At 38.5% G+C, this 13,485-nt stretch overlaps 1 protein-coding gene across 5 annotated transcripts in view; it reads left to right on the forward strand.

Annotated features, from left to right (window-relative positions):
• Nucleotides 1-13,485, forward strand: part of UFSP2 (UFM1 specific peptidase 2) — a 16,440-nt gene continuing 2,955 nt past the window's right edge. The window contains exons 1-11 of one of the 5 annotated variants that reach the window (XM_040064538.1): nt 1-56; nt 2,261-2,339; nt 4,138-4,318; nt 4,403-4,469; nt 4,775-4,932; nt 5,567-5,759; nt 7,224-7,370; nt 7,798-7,962; nt 9,252-9,376; nt 10,982-11,058; nt 12,741-12,865. In XM_040064538.1, coding sequence (XP_039920472.1) covers nt 15-56; nt 2,261-2,339; nt 4,138-4,318; nt 4,403-4,469; nt 4,775-4,932; nt 5,567-5,759; nt 7,224-7,370; nt 7,798-7,962; nt 9,252-9,376; nt 10,982-11,058; nt 12,741-12,865 — 1,359 coding nt within the window. In that variant the 5' untranslated portion in view covers nt 1-14. The other 4 variants (XM_040064539.2, XM_040064540.2, XM_040064541.2 and 1 more) reach the window with 4 other exon arrangements.

Below are 13,485 nucleotides of genomic sequence, written 5' to 3' on the forward strand. Positions count from 1 at the left end.
CCTGCGCCGCCAGGATGCGGCCGGGCCCGGCCCCCGCGGCGGCGCTGACGGACGTGGTGAGTCCGCCCCTCCCCTGCCCGGCCCCCCTCTCCCCATCCCCGGGGAATGGATGGATGGGTGGAAGACTAGGTAGGTAGGTAGGTATGTGGGTGGGTGTCCTTCCTCAGCGGGGAGGGGAGCGCCCCCGCTGGGGCAGAGCTAGCGGCGGGGCGGGCCGGTGTCCCCGCTGCCGGCTGGGTGCTCGGGCGTCGCGTTTGGGCCTCCAGCCCCAGCGGTACCTCGGGAGGAGGTGCGGAGGCCCCTCCATCCCCTTTCTGTAGGGCCCAGGTTGTGTCACACGGGGGCCAGTGACGCCTCCCGCACTGACGACTTCCTATGCCCCCAGCCGTTCTCCATCGCCCTTGGGGGACTCAGCTTGTCTGGCTTTAGTCAGGGATTTGTTGGAAGAGGTCATCATAATGGTGCGAGGCTCTTGGAGCCAAGCAGTAGGACAAGAGGCAATGGGCAGAACCAGATACACAGGAAGTTTCACCTGAGCACGAGAAAGAGCTTTTTTACTGTGCAGTGACAGTATTGGAACAGGTTGTCCAGAGAGACTGTGCAGTCTCCATCAGCGGAGATCCTCAGAAACTGTCTGGACACAACCCTGTGCAGTGTGTTCTAGGATAACCCTGCTTGAGAAGAAGGTTGGGCCACATCACTGTAACACTGAGGCTGTGGGTTTGATCCCCATTATAGGCCATTCACTTCAGGTGCACTCATTGTCCTTGTGGTTCCCTTCCAACTCGGAAGATTCTGTGATTCTGTGACCCACTGTGGTCCTTTCCAGTTTCACCCATGCTGTGATTCTGTGATGTCCTCGATGACCCACTATCATAAGTGGCTCCTTTTGCAGAGCTCTTCTTCTTATTCATGAGCATTATTCTTGCATAGTAACAATTCAAATAAAAAACATCTTTTACATCAACCCAGGCAAACATTTTTTCACATTCTGGCTGGCACTTTTGTGGGTCACACACTCCAAGACCCTATTAGTGCAGATAACTGTGCTATCTAAAATACTTCAGGGTTATGCTTCAGGAGCCAAACTGTTTCTTGGCACTCCAGAATCACTGAAACATGAAAATCCTTCACCAACAGATAAACTTTAGTAGATTATTATATTTTAACAGTCATGCATGTTTTGCATATTTCTCTTTGGAATGCCTTTAATCGAAAGAAAATTAGTCTTATGTTTTGGGTTTATTTCAGGAGTAGTAATGACATTGCACGTGGAAGTGTCTCTTTGTAAGCAAACAACTGTGTAATAAGTCTTTCCAAGGGGACCTAGTATAATTATTTTTACAGGTGCTTGGTGGTTTTTTGGAGCAGTTAGAACTGTTAAGCATTCCTTCTGTGGACTGTTACACTGAGCAATACCCACACTAATCTTTCACCTTTTGTTCCTCTCTGTACTGCCGCAGCTGGTTTTGTCTGGTACATTGAACTTGGTTGGGGATTGATCTGTCTGAAAAAGGCCTCTCTAAATAGAAGGGTGTTTTTCCATCAGCATGAGCTCTCTGGTGAAGTTCACATTAAAATATCTGCAGTGAGTGGTTATAAGGACTCAGAGCAGGGACTTTGGGGGTGGGGGGAAGAACAGCTGGCTGTTCTCTATGGTGGCATAAGCAGATCTCCTGTCAAATGTGAAACTCAGCCTTAGTTCTAGAGGTTATGTGTTACACCCCACCCCTTTGTTTCTTCTCATTTCCCTGAAAATGTGATTTCCTAACTAATGAATGCATACTTACAGATGTGCCTAATTACCTTTCAGCTCAGTTCTGTCCTTGCTTTACTTGAGCTGGAAGAATATATTTTAGATTTAGATGGCGATTAGATAGATAGATAGATAGATAGATAGATAGATAGATAGATAGATAGATAGATAGATAGATACGTGAATGTATATTATGGGAAACGTGACATTTGGATTGAAACAATAAGAAACAATGACATTTTACCTAAAGTATTTCTCTGTGGTGAAAGTGTAGAGTTACGGCTTTCTTTGTCGAGGTAGGAAATGTGTTCCAAGGTGTAATTGAGGCGCTGGTTGCAGCAACTGTGCGCTGCTGCACCACTCACTTCCCTGTTTATTCACTGACCTTCTGTAACCTGAGCAGCTGCAGTAATTCCTGGTGTGCTTGCACACTGTGGTATAACAGCTTGAGAAAAAGCATGTTGAAATGGCTCTTCATGTTCGTTGCTTTTTTTTTCTCCTTAGGTAATTCTAGAAGCTATGGATATACTCTTCAGAATAAGAGGAGGCTTGGATCTTGCATTTCAGCTTGGAACTACTGATGGTGTGTCTATAAGACTAATAGATTTCTTAATACTTACATGAACTTTTATTAAGAAACTATTTATTATATATATTTTCTTGGCATTTTCCAGGTGTTGAGTGCTTCTTCACAAACCTGTAAGAATTATTCTTTATCTCCATAAGTTTTCTGACACTCTTTTTCCATCCTGTGTTTTTTGTTTTAGTTGGAAATAAACTTTACATTGAAATTTTTAACTAATTTCCTTTGCATATACTTCTTACTTACGGATATGTTATTGGCATCACTTTTCAGCTTGAAGCCAAAGTTGACCCTGAAATTCTAAGCAAACAGAGAATAAGGCAATGAATTTTGTTATAATGGGACTGTATTAATAATACAAATTTGAGACTGTGGTCCAATCCTTCCAGAGAAATGGAGAAAGAGAACAAGCTAACGAGTCACTCTACTGAATTTAGGCAGTTTTGGCTACTGCAATTCCATGTGAGAGCAAGGGACTAGTCCATAAGGCATTAAGGGGTTCCTGTAGTCCGCCATTGTTCAGTAAAGTGACATTCTCCTCAGAAGTTGTGCTCAGGGCTATCGGTGGCCATTGAGCTGTCATAGGGCGGGATGGGGAAGCAGGCTGTTTTTAGCTCAGCTCTCACTCATTCTGCATTTTAAAAGGATGGGTCTCTAGCAGAAACACTGAATTCCATCTAGTGAGCCTTGATAAAGAACTTGGCCTTATATGAGTTCATGATGTGGAACAGAAGTGTTGAATAGATTGACCTAATCCAAAGCAGCATTTTGTGAGTTGCATCCTCAGTGAAGGGTTATTTATTTGACTTTGTCTCTGGTGTAGTGAATTGTAACCACAGTGAAGCAAAGTGATGTTTGAATTGTCCAAGTGCACGGTATTCACACCTGTTAGTGGGTAAATATGGCACACTGCTCCTTTTGAAGGGCAGTGAGCTTTTTCTTTTGGAGCAGATTTCCTTTGACTTTTCTAATAATGTAGTTTTTACAGATTGGTAGTACAAAAGTTATCTAATAGTGACCAAATTTAAGTTAATGCATCAGAGAGATGCAGCACAGTCTTTGATAGCTTGTTAGGCTTTTTTAACTTACTGTAATCGAATATGTTTTTTAACCTTCACAGTAAGGAAAGAAATGTGGCTAATGTGCCAGAGTTACTCTATCATATCCAATAGTGTCATATCCCTTATTGGTTCATGTTGTGAGGTGTGGGTAAAACACCTTACAGGCTCTGAAAGACAACTGTACATACCAGTAATAAAGTTTCAGGTAAACAAGACTGTGGCGTATAGGTTTTTGTTGACCAAAATTTGGTCCTCAGCTGGAATGTAGGCCCTGCTTTTTCCAAAGATTCAGTCTGGTTTTGGTTTGTATCTCTGAGCACTGATATAAAGTCAGAAACATGTGAGTGACTGAGATTGAATATTTTCAGGATTTTTTCAAAAGCCTAAATATACATACCTGTATTTAGTTTGTCTGCACATAGAAGTTTGTTTGCAGCTGTAGGTTTGGTTAAGACTTATTAGATGTGGTAAGTGACAGCAGAGTAGATTGTTCTTCTGTAAGTTTGACAGCATCTAAGAGAACCAGTACACTTTTGTTCAGGGAGGTGAGGGTGAATGTTTGAGACCTGATAATTAAAATCTTACCACAGTTTTGTTTACCCAGTCATTTTTCTGATCATAACAGCACTTGCATTTTTATTCCAAGTCAAAACAATTTTATTAAATGTATGCCCAGCAGTTTTAAAAAAAGTGCTGAGAGAATTTTCTAAGCTAATTATATCCTTACTGTGTTTCAGAGACATCAACAAAAAAGGCATTAGGATATGTTTTCAGTGACCTTGAAAACAAACTGTCCTCAGAGGTTCTTGTATTCAGAATTTGCCACAGTTCAGTCTATGTGTGGCCTAACAATGGTATGACCACAGTTCCAGAGCTGACTGATGAGTCTGCATGTAAGGAGATAAGACGATTTATACAGTAAGTATATTTAAAAACTGGGGGGGGGGTGGTTAGCAGATTAATTTCATATTATAGAAATTTCTCTTTCTGTTGATAATTCAGATTTGATCAAGATGATGAGACCAAACGAAAGCTTGGCAAAAAAAAGGATAAAAAGTTACAGGACACGGTATGTTCCTAATATATAAGACAAATTATCATTTAAACATTTTTAGACTTGCCCTCCCTAGGCTTTTCTGTACACAAATAGGCATTGACATGAGTTTAAAGAATGCTTTTAGAGTCATTGAGATTCAACGTGAATGCAGAAATCCACTTATGGTAGATCAGCACATAGAAGTTTGTCTTTACCAGCTTTTTTCTAACCCAAGTGTTTCATTACTGAGTTTGATACCAAATGCCTGCAGTCTTACTTTTGCCTTCATGGTTCATGTGCAGTTGGAGATGTAATATTGGTGTCTTCATTCTCTGTAGCAGCAGATAATCAATGTAGACCTCATGTTGGAAATGACATCTTCATTAGCTGCTTTGGCTCCAGTCATTGAAAGGGAAGAGAAGGAACACCACTACATAAATATGACATTACCAGTCGATGTTGTTGTATCTGTTTCTCCAGAAGAACCATGGGGAAAGTAAGTGTTATCCTGAACTTGCAATTTTTCGGCTTCATTTCTGCTTTTTCTTGAAATAATGAAGTAAAACTATATCATTCATCAGTCTAATGAAAAGTATATAGTATTTTTGTGATGTAATTTTAACTGTTTAAATCACAAAAGCTCATGTACGCAGCTGTTAATTTCAATAATCTTGAAACATCCTTTTGCTGTCTATAAAAAAATTCAGTTTATTAATGTGTGACAGATTTGATAACTCATAAGCATTGCTTAGCAAGGAATTGAGAAAATCAGGAAAATGTTCTAGAAATTTTTGTATGTGAAGTGTATAAAAAGTGAGAGTTGGGGTGTATTTGATGAGTCTTTGTAATCTCAGCCCTTCGTTTAGGGCTGCAGCTGAGTAGGTACAGCTGAAAAACATTTGAGTCTGCCGATGTATATTTTCATTGCATTTTTTTTCCATAGGATTTGACTCTGGATGACACTAAATGGAGTGGATAAAATGCAGAAAAAACCTGTTTTGTCATACATTTAATTTTTATTTTGACAAATGCTCATACTGATTGTGTTTCTGATATGAGAGAGGGTAGCCACATTTGGGAGGACTGAATCACTGCTCTACTTTGGAAATACTCTCCCTTGTACTTTGCAGGGTACAAAATCTCCTAGTGAAAGCAATTCATGGGCAATTAACTGACATGGAAAGATGTATCATGAAATATGTGAAAGGAACATCAATTGTGGTACCAGAACAATTTCATTTCATGTTACCAGGAAAAAATCACCTCGTAACAGTCTCATATCCTACGGGTATTTCAGATGATCAGCTGGAAAGTTACAGAAAGGTAAAGCCAACAAACTGTAACAGAACCTGATATTTTATTTTTAATTACTGTAATTGAAGCAGTGGTAAGGCTTTCCATTTAGTCAGTGTAGAGTAAATGCTAGCAGATACTGTATTTAGTATTTAGATTTATTTTTATTATAACCAAAGCAGTATACTGAATGTGCAAACTTGATTTATTAGAAGTTTTTTTATGGAATGTGCCAGATCTCATTTTTGTAAGGGAACAACAGAAACTTTAAAAGTACATGAAATTTGATTGATAAATATTTTCTCTAAATTATACTTTCAGTACAGTATTCTTTGAATTTCTCTCTCTTTTTTTTTTTTTTTTCCTTGTTCTGTGGCAGAACATCAGTTTACTTTTGTTGTGTTACTACACTCAGGTTTTAACAAATGTCCTGAAAGGGTTAGTATTGGGGGTTTTGTTTGTTTTGGTTTCTTTCTTGGGGTTTTGTGGTGTTACGGTATGTTTGTTTGGAGGGGGCTGCTTTTTTGTAGCTCGCAGCTGACCAGGCTTAGTTAGTTTTTGGCTTGTTTTTGCCTTTGGGTTGGCACATCTAGAAAAAAGAATATGGATGAGGTGGAAGAATGTTGAGACATGGCAGTCCTTTCAGACTGAGACTGATACCAGTCTAGGTCACACAATTTCATGTACTGAGAGCAGGGAAAGAATATTCTGCAGCTTAGAGGTGTAGAAGCAGTAGGGACTTGTCCTGTGTGAGGCATTACTGGGTGTATAAAGCCTAATCTAACCTTGTGTGTGCTGAGGCCTCAAGCACTCATGGCACTGCCTGTGTTTCCTGCTCTCTGTCTGCTATTCACTCTATCCCACCGATGGGAAGTGTTACTGCAGCTCCTGTGGCTGGCTTCAGTGCTGGGTCATCTGCCTAAAATGTATTACCTGTGCTACACACATTATCCAACATGATCTTATCATGCCTTTCACTCTTAAGCTCTGTGAAACAAGACAATATATCTCTTTAAATGTGGCTGCTGTGTGACAAACAGAGCTTAAGAGATTTTAAAATAGACTGAATCTGCTTGAACCATAAGCCCAATATCTTTGTCTCAGTGTGTGTTATTTGTATGCTCCAGTATCAGTTAAGATTATAATTTGGTGTGTAGATAAAGCTGTAATTCTTTTCTCTGATGGTGTTTTATCATGCTTTCATAACAAACCTGTTACTCAAGGTATTTTCAGTGGGGCCTCAGCAGCCGGTGTTATGTAACAGGACTGCATAAAGCAGTGGGCCCTTTAGATGGGAGGTGAGCCTGCGTTAGCTTCCCTGGAGAGGTGAGGTCTAGTGGTAAACATGCTTGCTGAATGTTTAATTAAGCCTGTTTTGATAAATTGCTAAACTGTGCTGTTAAAATTGTATCTTCATTTCTGATTACAATGTGGTCTTTCTTTTAACCCAAAATTTGAATTGTGTTTCTTATTTTTATTTGAACTTGCATATAGGAATTGCATGGGTTATACAATCTGCCTTGTGACAGACCATATTTCAAGAGAGCAAATGCTTATCATTTTCCAGATGAACCATATAAAGATGGATATCTCAGAAATCCACATTTACATCTTAGTTCACCTGCTATGGAGTCTGGTATGGTAAGTTTAAATTGAAACATTTTGCAGAAAGTACCTTTTTATTTTAATTGAGGTTTGTTGGGTTTTTTTTAAAGAAGTAATTTAGATAGTCAGTGTGCAGTTGAGAAAGTGAAATAATTGTCTTGACCTTTTAAGCAAAAGGACTGCTCTGCACAAAATGGCATTGCTTTAATTTGCTGTACTTGTCCCAAGGAAATTGAATTTTTTTGGGAAAATAATATCCACGTTTTTAGTGTGTATTCTAAAACGTTTCTCAGAACCAGGACAAAAAACTCTCAACAGAGAAGTTTATGAGACAAAACCAGGTGGAGTAATCATGTGTGAATAATGACCCTTTGACTCTTCCAAAGATTTGCAGTCCCCAGCTGAAGACTTCACTGAAAGCTGATGCAGGTGTGCTCAGATGGCTGTGTTCTCCCTCCTGCAGGTTTATTTAGTGCAAGGTGTTTACAGTTACCACCACTATATGCAGGACCGCATGGATGACAGTGGCTGGGGCTGTGCCTATCGGTCCTTGCAGACAATCTGCTCTTGGTTCAAGCACCAAGGCTACATGGATAAACCTATACCAACACACAAGGAAATTCAACAGGTACAGAACTTTTAAGGAGATTATCTTATGCATTTTTTTCTAGAAATGTTTGTGTAGATTATTTTTTAAATATCAAATTCATGTATTTTGGAAGATATCTTTTGTCCCTTAAATTGGACTGGTGGTTCCGAATTACCCGTGTTGGGTGACATCTGTACAAATAAAATACATCAAAATAATCTTTTAAATGTTTTCCTGCATTAATATTCTATTAGAAGCTGTGATGTGACATTTTCAATGTTTTTGTCAAATGAAAAGAACAAGGAATCTAATGTGTCATGCTAAAATCCGTTTTAAAACTGGCTGTCATATTCAGTGACATCTGGATTTCTTCCCAGATGCTACACAGGAATTTACTGACATCTTCTGCTACTTTACCTCTGACAGTAGCACACTTTTCCTGATTTTTGAACTCTCCTTCATTTCTTTTTCTATTTTAAATTTAAATGCATACCTGAATATGTTCATCTCTATTAACAGCGCTGAAGTAAAACTGTAGGCTTGTAGCTAATACCCATACTTAGGTATGCTTATCAAGGAATATTGCAGTTACCTTCAGTCTTCCAAATAGAATTTTACATTACATTTATTTACTGAACATTTTTAGTAAAGTTTAATTCATTCCATGAAAAAAACATTTATCATATGTAGAAGGGATGTGAACACTAAAGGTAAAACCACATTTCCTGAGCATTTCTCAATCCACACCTGGATGCTATTGAAATCTGTGCACTCCTGTAGTATTTTTAGGTGTCTAAAAGAGGGCAGTAGCCTGCAGAAGATCTTTGGGCTTTGTGTCCTGAGCAGAAAAGGCCCCTCTCAAGTGCTGAATGTAACATGTAAGCCTCAGAATGAAGAAGAGTTTAAAATAAACCATAACCTTTGACATGGATCAGTAGCCTCTTCCTCAGAGCGTGACTTTATGGATCCTTTCCTGAGTGCTTTGAATGGAAATCAGAGCCTTTCAGTCTGTGAAGTGGCTTCTGCAGTGTAGAAATGGTGCACTCCATTATCAAAGAGCTCAGTGATTGCCCTCCCAGCCTGAAGTCTGCCTGTGGACCTGGGTTGTAGTCTCTGCTCATGGACACAATTTTGCATCACTGCTCAAAGGGACACTTCCAAAACAGAACCACAGTGAATGAATTCAAGATTCATTGGTCTGCTTTTTACCAGCTAGGTTCAAAACGCATGCCCATACATATAAACCAACTTTGTCCACAAAAAGTGCTGGAATTCCCTACTATATGTTGTTGATATTTGGGTTTCTTATTCATTATGATGTTGCAAAGGCGCTGGTGGATGCTGGAGACAAGCCTGCATCATTTGTTGGGTCACGGCAATGGATTGGTTCAATTGAGGTACAGCTTGTTTTGAATCAGCTTTTAGGAATAACATCCAAAATATTATTTGTCAGGTAAGAATCACTACCTGTTTAGTAGCTTGGTAATTGCTAAAAATACTGAATGCCTTAAAATGCAGATCATGATTACAGTACATGGAAGAAGAGGTATAATTAAAAAGATAATAAATCTTTTAAGGGTTCCTTGCTCATTAACCCTTTTTTCCTACCTTTAGTTGTGCTAAGTGCTTACAGATGAAGGTGGTGTTAAATTTCCTGGGAGCTTGGGGTTCCAGTTTCCAGTTGCTATAAATTTCTTAATAATATGCAAATTGCACAGTTTTATAAAGCTATGGTCTAATGCTTCCACAAGAAATGTGCCTCCCATCGGGTGTACTTAATCTATAAATTGCTTCATGATATGCAAACTGATAGGGAATTCAGCCTATTCCTTTGTGTCACAATTTTTGATGCAGGCACACAGTCTGATGTCCACAGAGAACTGAATGTACACTGACAAATAAATTAGTACTGTAGCCACAGACCTAACTTGTGAGTTTAGGATTGAGGCAAATTATTGCGAAGTCTGGAAAATAATGTTCTCCTTTATGCATTTGTGTGAGAAATAAAGCAAGGAATTTGTTTCCATTCTGACAGTCTGACATTCTCATACACAGTGAAGGACCTTTCACAACAAAGATATTTGGGACAAAAAGAATAGTCTTTGGCATTTATCAGAAGAAAAATTACTGTATTTTCTATCATTTAGACAGCACTAAGACAGCACTATGCAGACTAATAAAACCCTGAACATTTAGTAAATACATCATGAAATTAAGAACATACACTAACAGTGTGTATGAAAATACAAATCAAAATACTTCTCATGTGTTATGTTTATTTTGAGTAAATTCGCACTGTAGGTGTTCTAAAAGAGCACGGTAATGGGCATCCTTAATGTTAGGAAAATAGTTCAGGTCTTCAGTATTTTAATCTTTTTTTGTTGTTCCGGAACTTGTAGTTGGAGATGATTTGCCTATTATTTATAGCAGCTATGACAGGCCCTGCCAGTAGGAAGATTTTTATTCCTGCATGTGAGAATATAGAATACACTCCTTTCTGAACTGGGTAGAGTTGCTCATAGTGCTGCTACAAGACAGCACCAGTTTTTCTCAGTGTTATAAACCATGCCAGGAAGAAGAAACATTCATGCATTTTTTTCAGGTGGTCACTGGCAGTGAATAGCATTTTTGTCTTGGTCTTATTTCCAGCTAGCATCTCTAATTCTTTATGGAAATAAGACTTCACAGCTGCACCAGCAACAGTGGTACCGGATCCATTATAATAAATGTACCATTTCCCAGTTTTGTATTCAGTCTGCATTTAATCCATTCTCTCTGCTTGGGAAGTAGGCACATAGACTTTCAGTGGGTTTTAAAAAGATTAGCCACTATATAAAGAAATATAAAGACAAGATACTAAAAATGTCTGTATTCATTTCCTTGCCTAGCAAATAGACGTTGTGTTAGAAAATGTTTTTCAGTATTTCTCAGGAAGTTTACGCAGGAATAATCCAAGTGACTTTCTAATCAGTTATCTATGCAGTGAATGAATATAATGGGTATTAGAGAAGTAACCCTAGTGAGAATGATAAATCTGTTACTGTTTTTTCTTACCTAGCCAGGGTTCTGAACTAGCATTGCAGGGAAGAGAGCTTGCTAATCATTTCAAGACTGAGGGAACTCCAGTTATGATTGGTAAGTGCTCGAGTGTTGAAGAAGGCTAATAGAAGTGCATGGCCTCCCTGTGCTGAATTTCATTTCAATTAGAACCCATTTAATTTACTGTACAAGAGTTAATCAAAACTGTAGATGAATTAAAAATTATGGTTTTCCCAAGGTAGCCTCAAAAAAGATACAGTTTAATGTGGTTGGTGTCTTTTTATTCAGTATTTTTTTCAAACTCAGTATTAAACATGGTAACAAAAGTCAGTCTAAAGGGTGTTCTTATAAATTGCTCTTAAGTCAGAACTTGACCTGACTTTCATTCTCTACAGGAGCAGACATTCATACAGTTCCCCAAAACTTCCCCTCAGAGAAGAGTACTGTTTATCTGGCTGGGAAGAGAAGGGTATTATCCAAATTAGCATTCTGACCAGTTTTAATAATCTGAAATATTGGTATGATAAGAAGTACCATTTGTAAAAATACTGTGACATTATTTTAACTACTTTTTCCATGCTGTGTTTTAGGAAATTAATAATATTATTATTTTCAACTTTAATAACATTAATTTAAGCAATTTTGCAGTCTGTATTCCATAATAAAGTGTAGCTTTCTCAAAACAGAGGTGCCAGAAGTCCAGACTTTGGTATGGTGATGGTTTAGATCAGATATTAGGAAGAAATGTTTCCCTGTGAGGGTGGTGAGACAAGACACCAGAACAGGCTGCCCACAGAAGCTGTGGATGCCCCAAGGCCAGGGGGATGGCCCAAGGCTCAAGGTCAGCTCCAATGGAGCTTTGAGCACCTGCTCTAGTGGGAGGTGACCTGTCCATGGCAGGGGGGTTGGAATTAGGTGATTCTTTGAAGTCCCTTACAGCCCAAACTATTCTATTAAATATTCTTGGCCTTTCAGTGGCCTTTTTGTTTGCAGTTCAGGAATGTAGAATCCTATATTGAAAAATCTTTTTGTTTGTAACCTAACCTTCTCTGTAATGCTCTCTTGTAGGCTGGTTTCATTTTTGTTGTCATTGGAGGACTGGAGATGGGCTTTTTGAGGGTGGGGTTTGGGGATTGTTTTTGCTAGTATTCTTCCAGCAATCCCTACATGCTGTGTGGAGTTATTACTACAATATTGTGGGGGTGTAAAGTACTGTATGTTATCTGAAAGAAACTTGGAAGAGTTGACCTGAGCCCATCAAAATATCCCCTTTTCCTGTTTGCAGGCTGGGGAAAGGGAAATCAGAATTTACCATTCTGCCTCTAATATTCATTGATGTAACTTAGTAGAAAACAGCAGATAAACCTCATCCATGAATTCTGATTTCTCTTCTAATTTTAGTCCTTTTACAACCAGGAAATTTTGCAGATTTGTTTCATACAGTTAGTTTTCTTTAAAGAAAAAGTGCAGAAGGGATGTTTGAAATATTCTCGACTTCATCTGATTGGAGTGCTGAGGATTTAACCTGCCTTGCTGACTTGGAACAAATTTGGAAAATACATTCTGTGCTTATTTTAGTTTCTACAACTCACCTTTCTTAGATGTAGTAAAGATACATTGTTTAATAATGTGAAGAATGTTACATCAGACACTTTCAGAATCATCTTGAAACAAGCTAATGTGTTAAAAGAAGGTGTTGATTACTTTTGTTTAACCCTTGCATATTAAGTCAATCCAAATGAAAAAAAAATCAGCAATCTGTGTTTCTCCTGTTTTAGGTGGAGGTGTTTTGGCTCACACGATATTAGGAGTGGCTTGGAATGAGACTACAGGGCACATAAAATACTTGATTCTAGACCCACATTACACAGGAGGAGAAGATCTGCAAGTTATTTTGGAAAAGGTGAGGCTTGGTGCACATACGTACTCATTCATTTATGTATATAGATGTATTTTGGCATTAAACAAATAATGTCCAACCAAATACAAATTGGTCATTCTATGGCTTCTCAATTCCTTATGGAAGAAGCAGTGACCCCAGTTAACGTGCATACTACAATACTACAAGTATTGTCAGTTTCTGAAACTTTCCAGCTGTCTTTGGAAGTATATCAGATCAGCAACTACATCAAGTTATTATACTATAAAGCAGTGCTTTTTATTTTATATTAATTCACCCATCTCCACTTTTACCCAGGAGTAGATACGATAAATGTGTTTTGTATTTAGAATAAAACAGAAAATTCTGTTCAGGCTCTAAGACGCTCTAAATAAAGCAGAGAATTTATTTTAAATTTTAAGTTATTTTAAACATCCAGCACTAACCATTCTCAGATCAGGCCTTGAACAATGTTCAGAGAGCAGGTACAGAATTGTTTTGAAAATTCAAGCACTCAAGGGTACGTCATGTCATTTTCACATTTAAAGCCACTAAATGGATGATGCAGCACCTTATAAGCCAGTAAATATAGTGTCAGAAATGTAAACTCTTAAAGCAGCTAAATCATACTGTAAGTGCTAGGT

The sequence above is a fragment of the Hirundo rustica genome, chromosome 5 (assembly GCF_015227805.2).
Source record: "Hirundo rustica isolate bHirRus1 chromosome 5, bHirRus1.pri.v3, whole genome shotgun sequence".
NCBI lineage: Eukaryota > Metazoa > Chordata > Aves > Passeriformes > Hirundinidae > Hirundo > Hirundo rustica.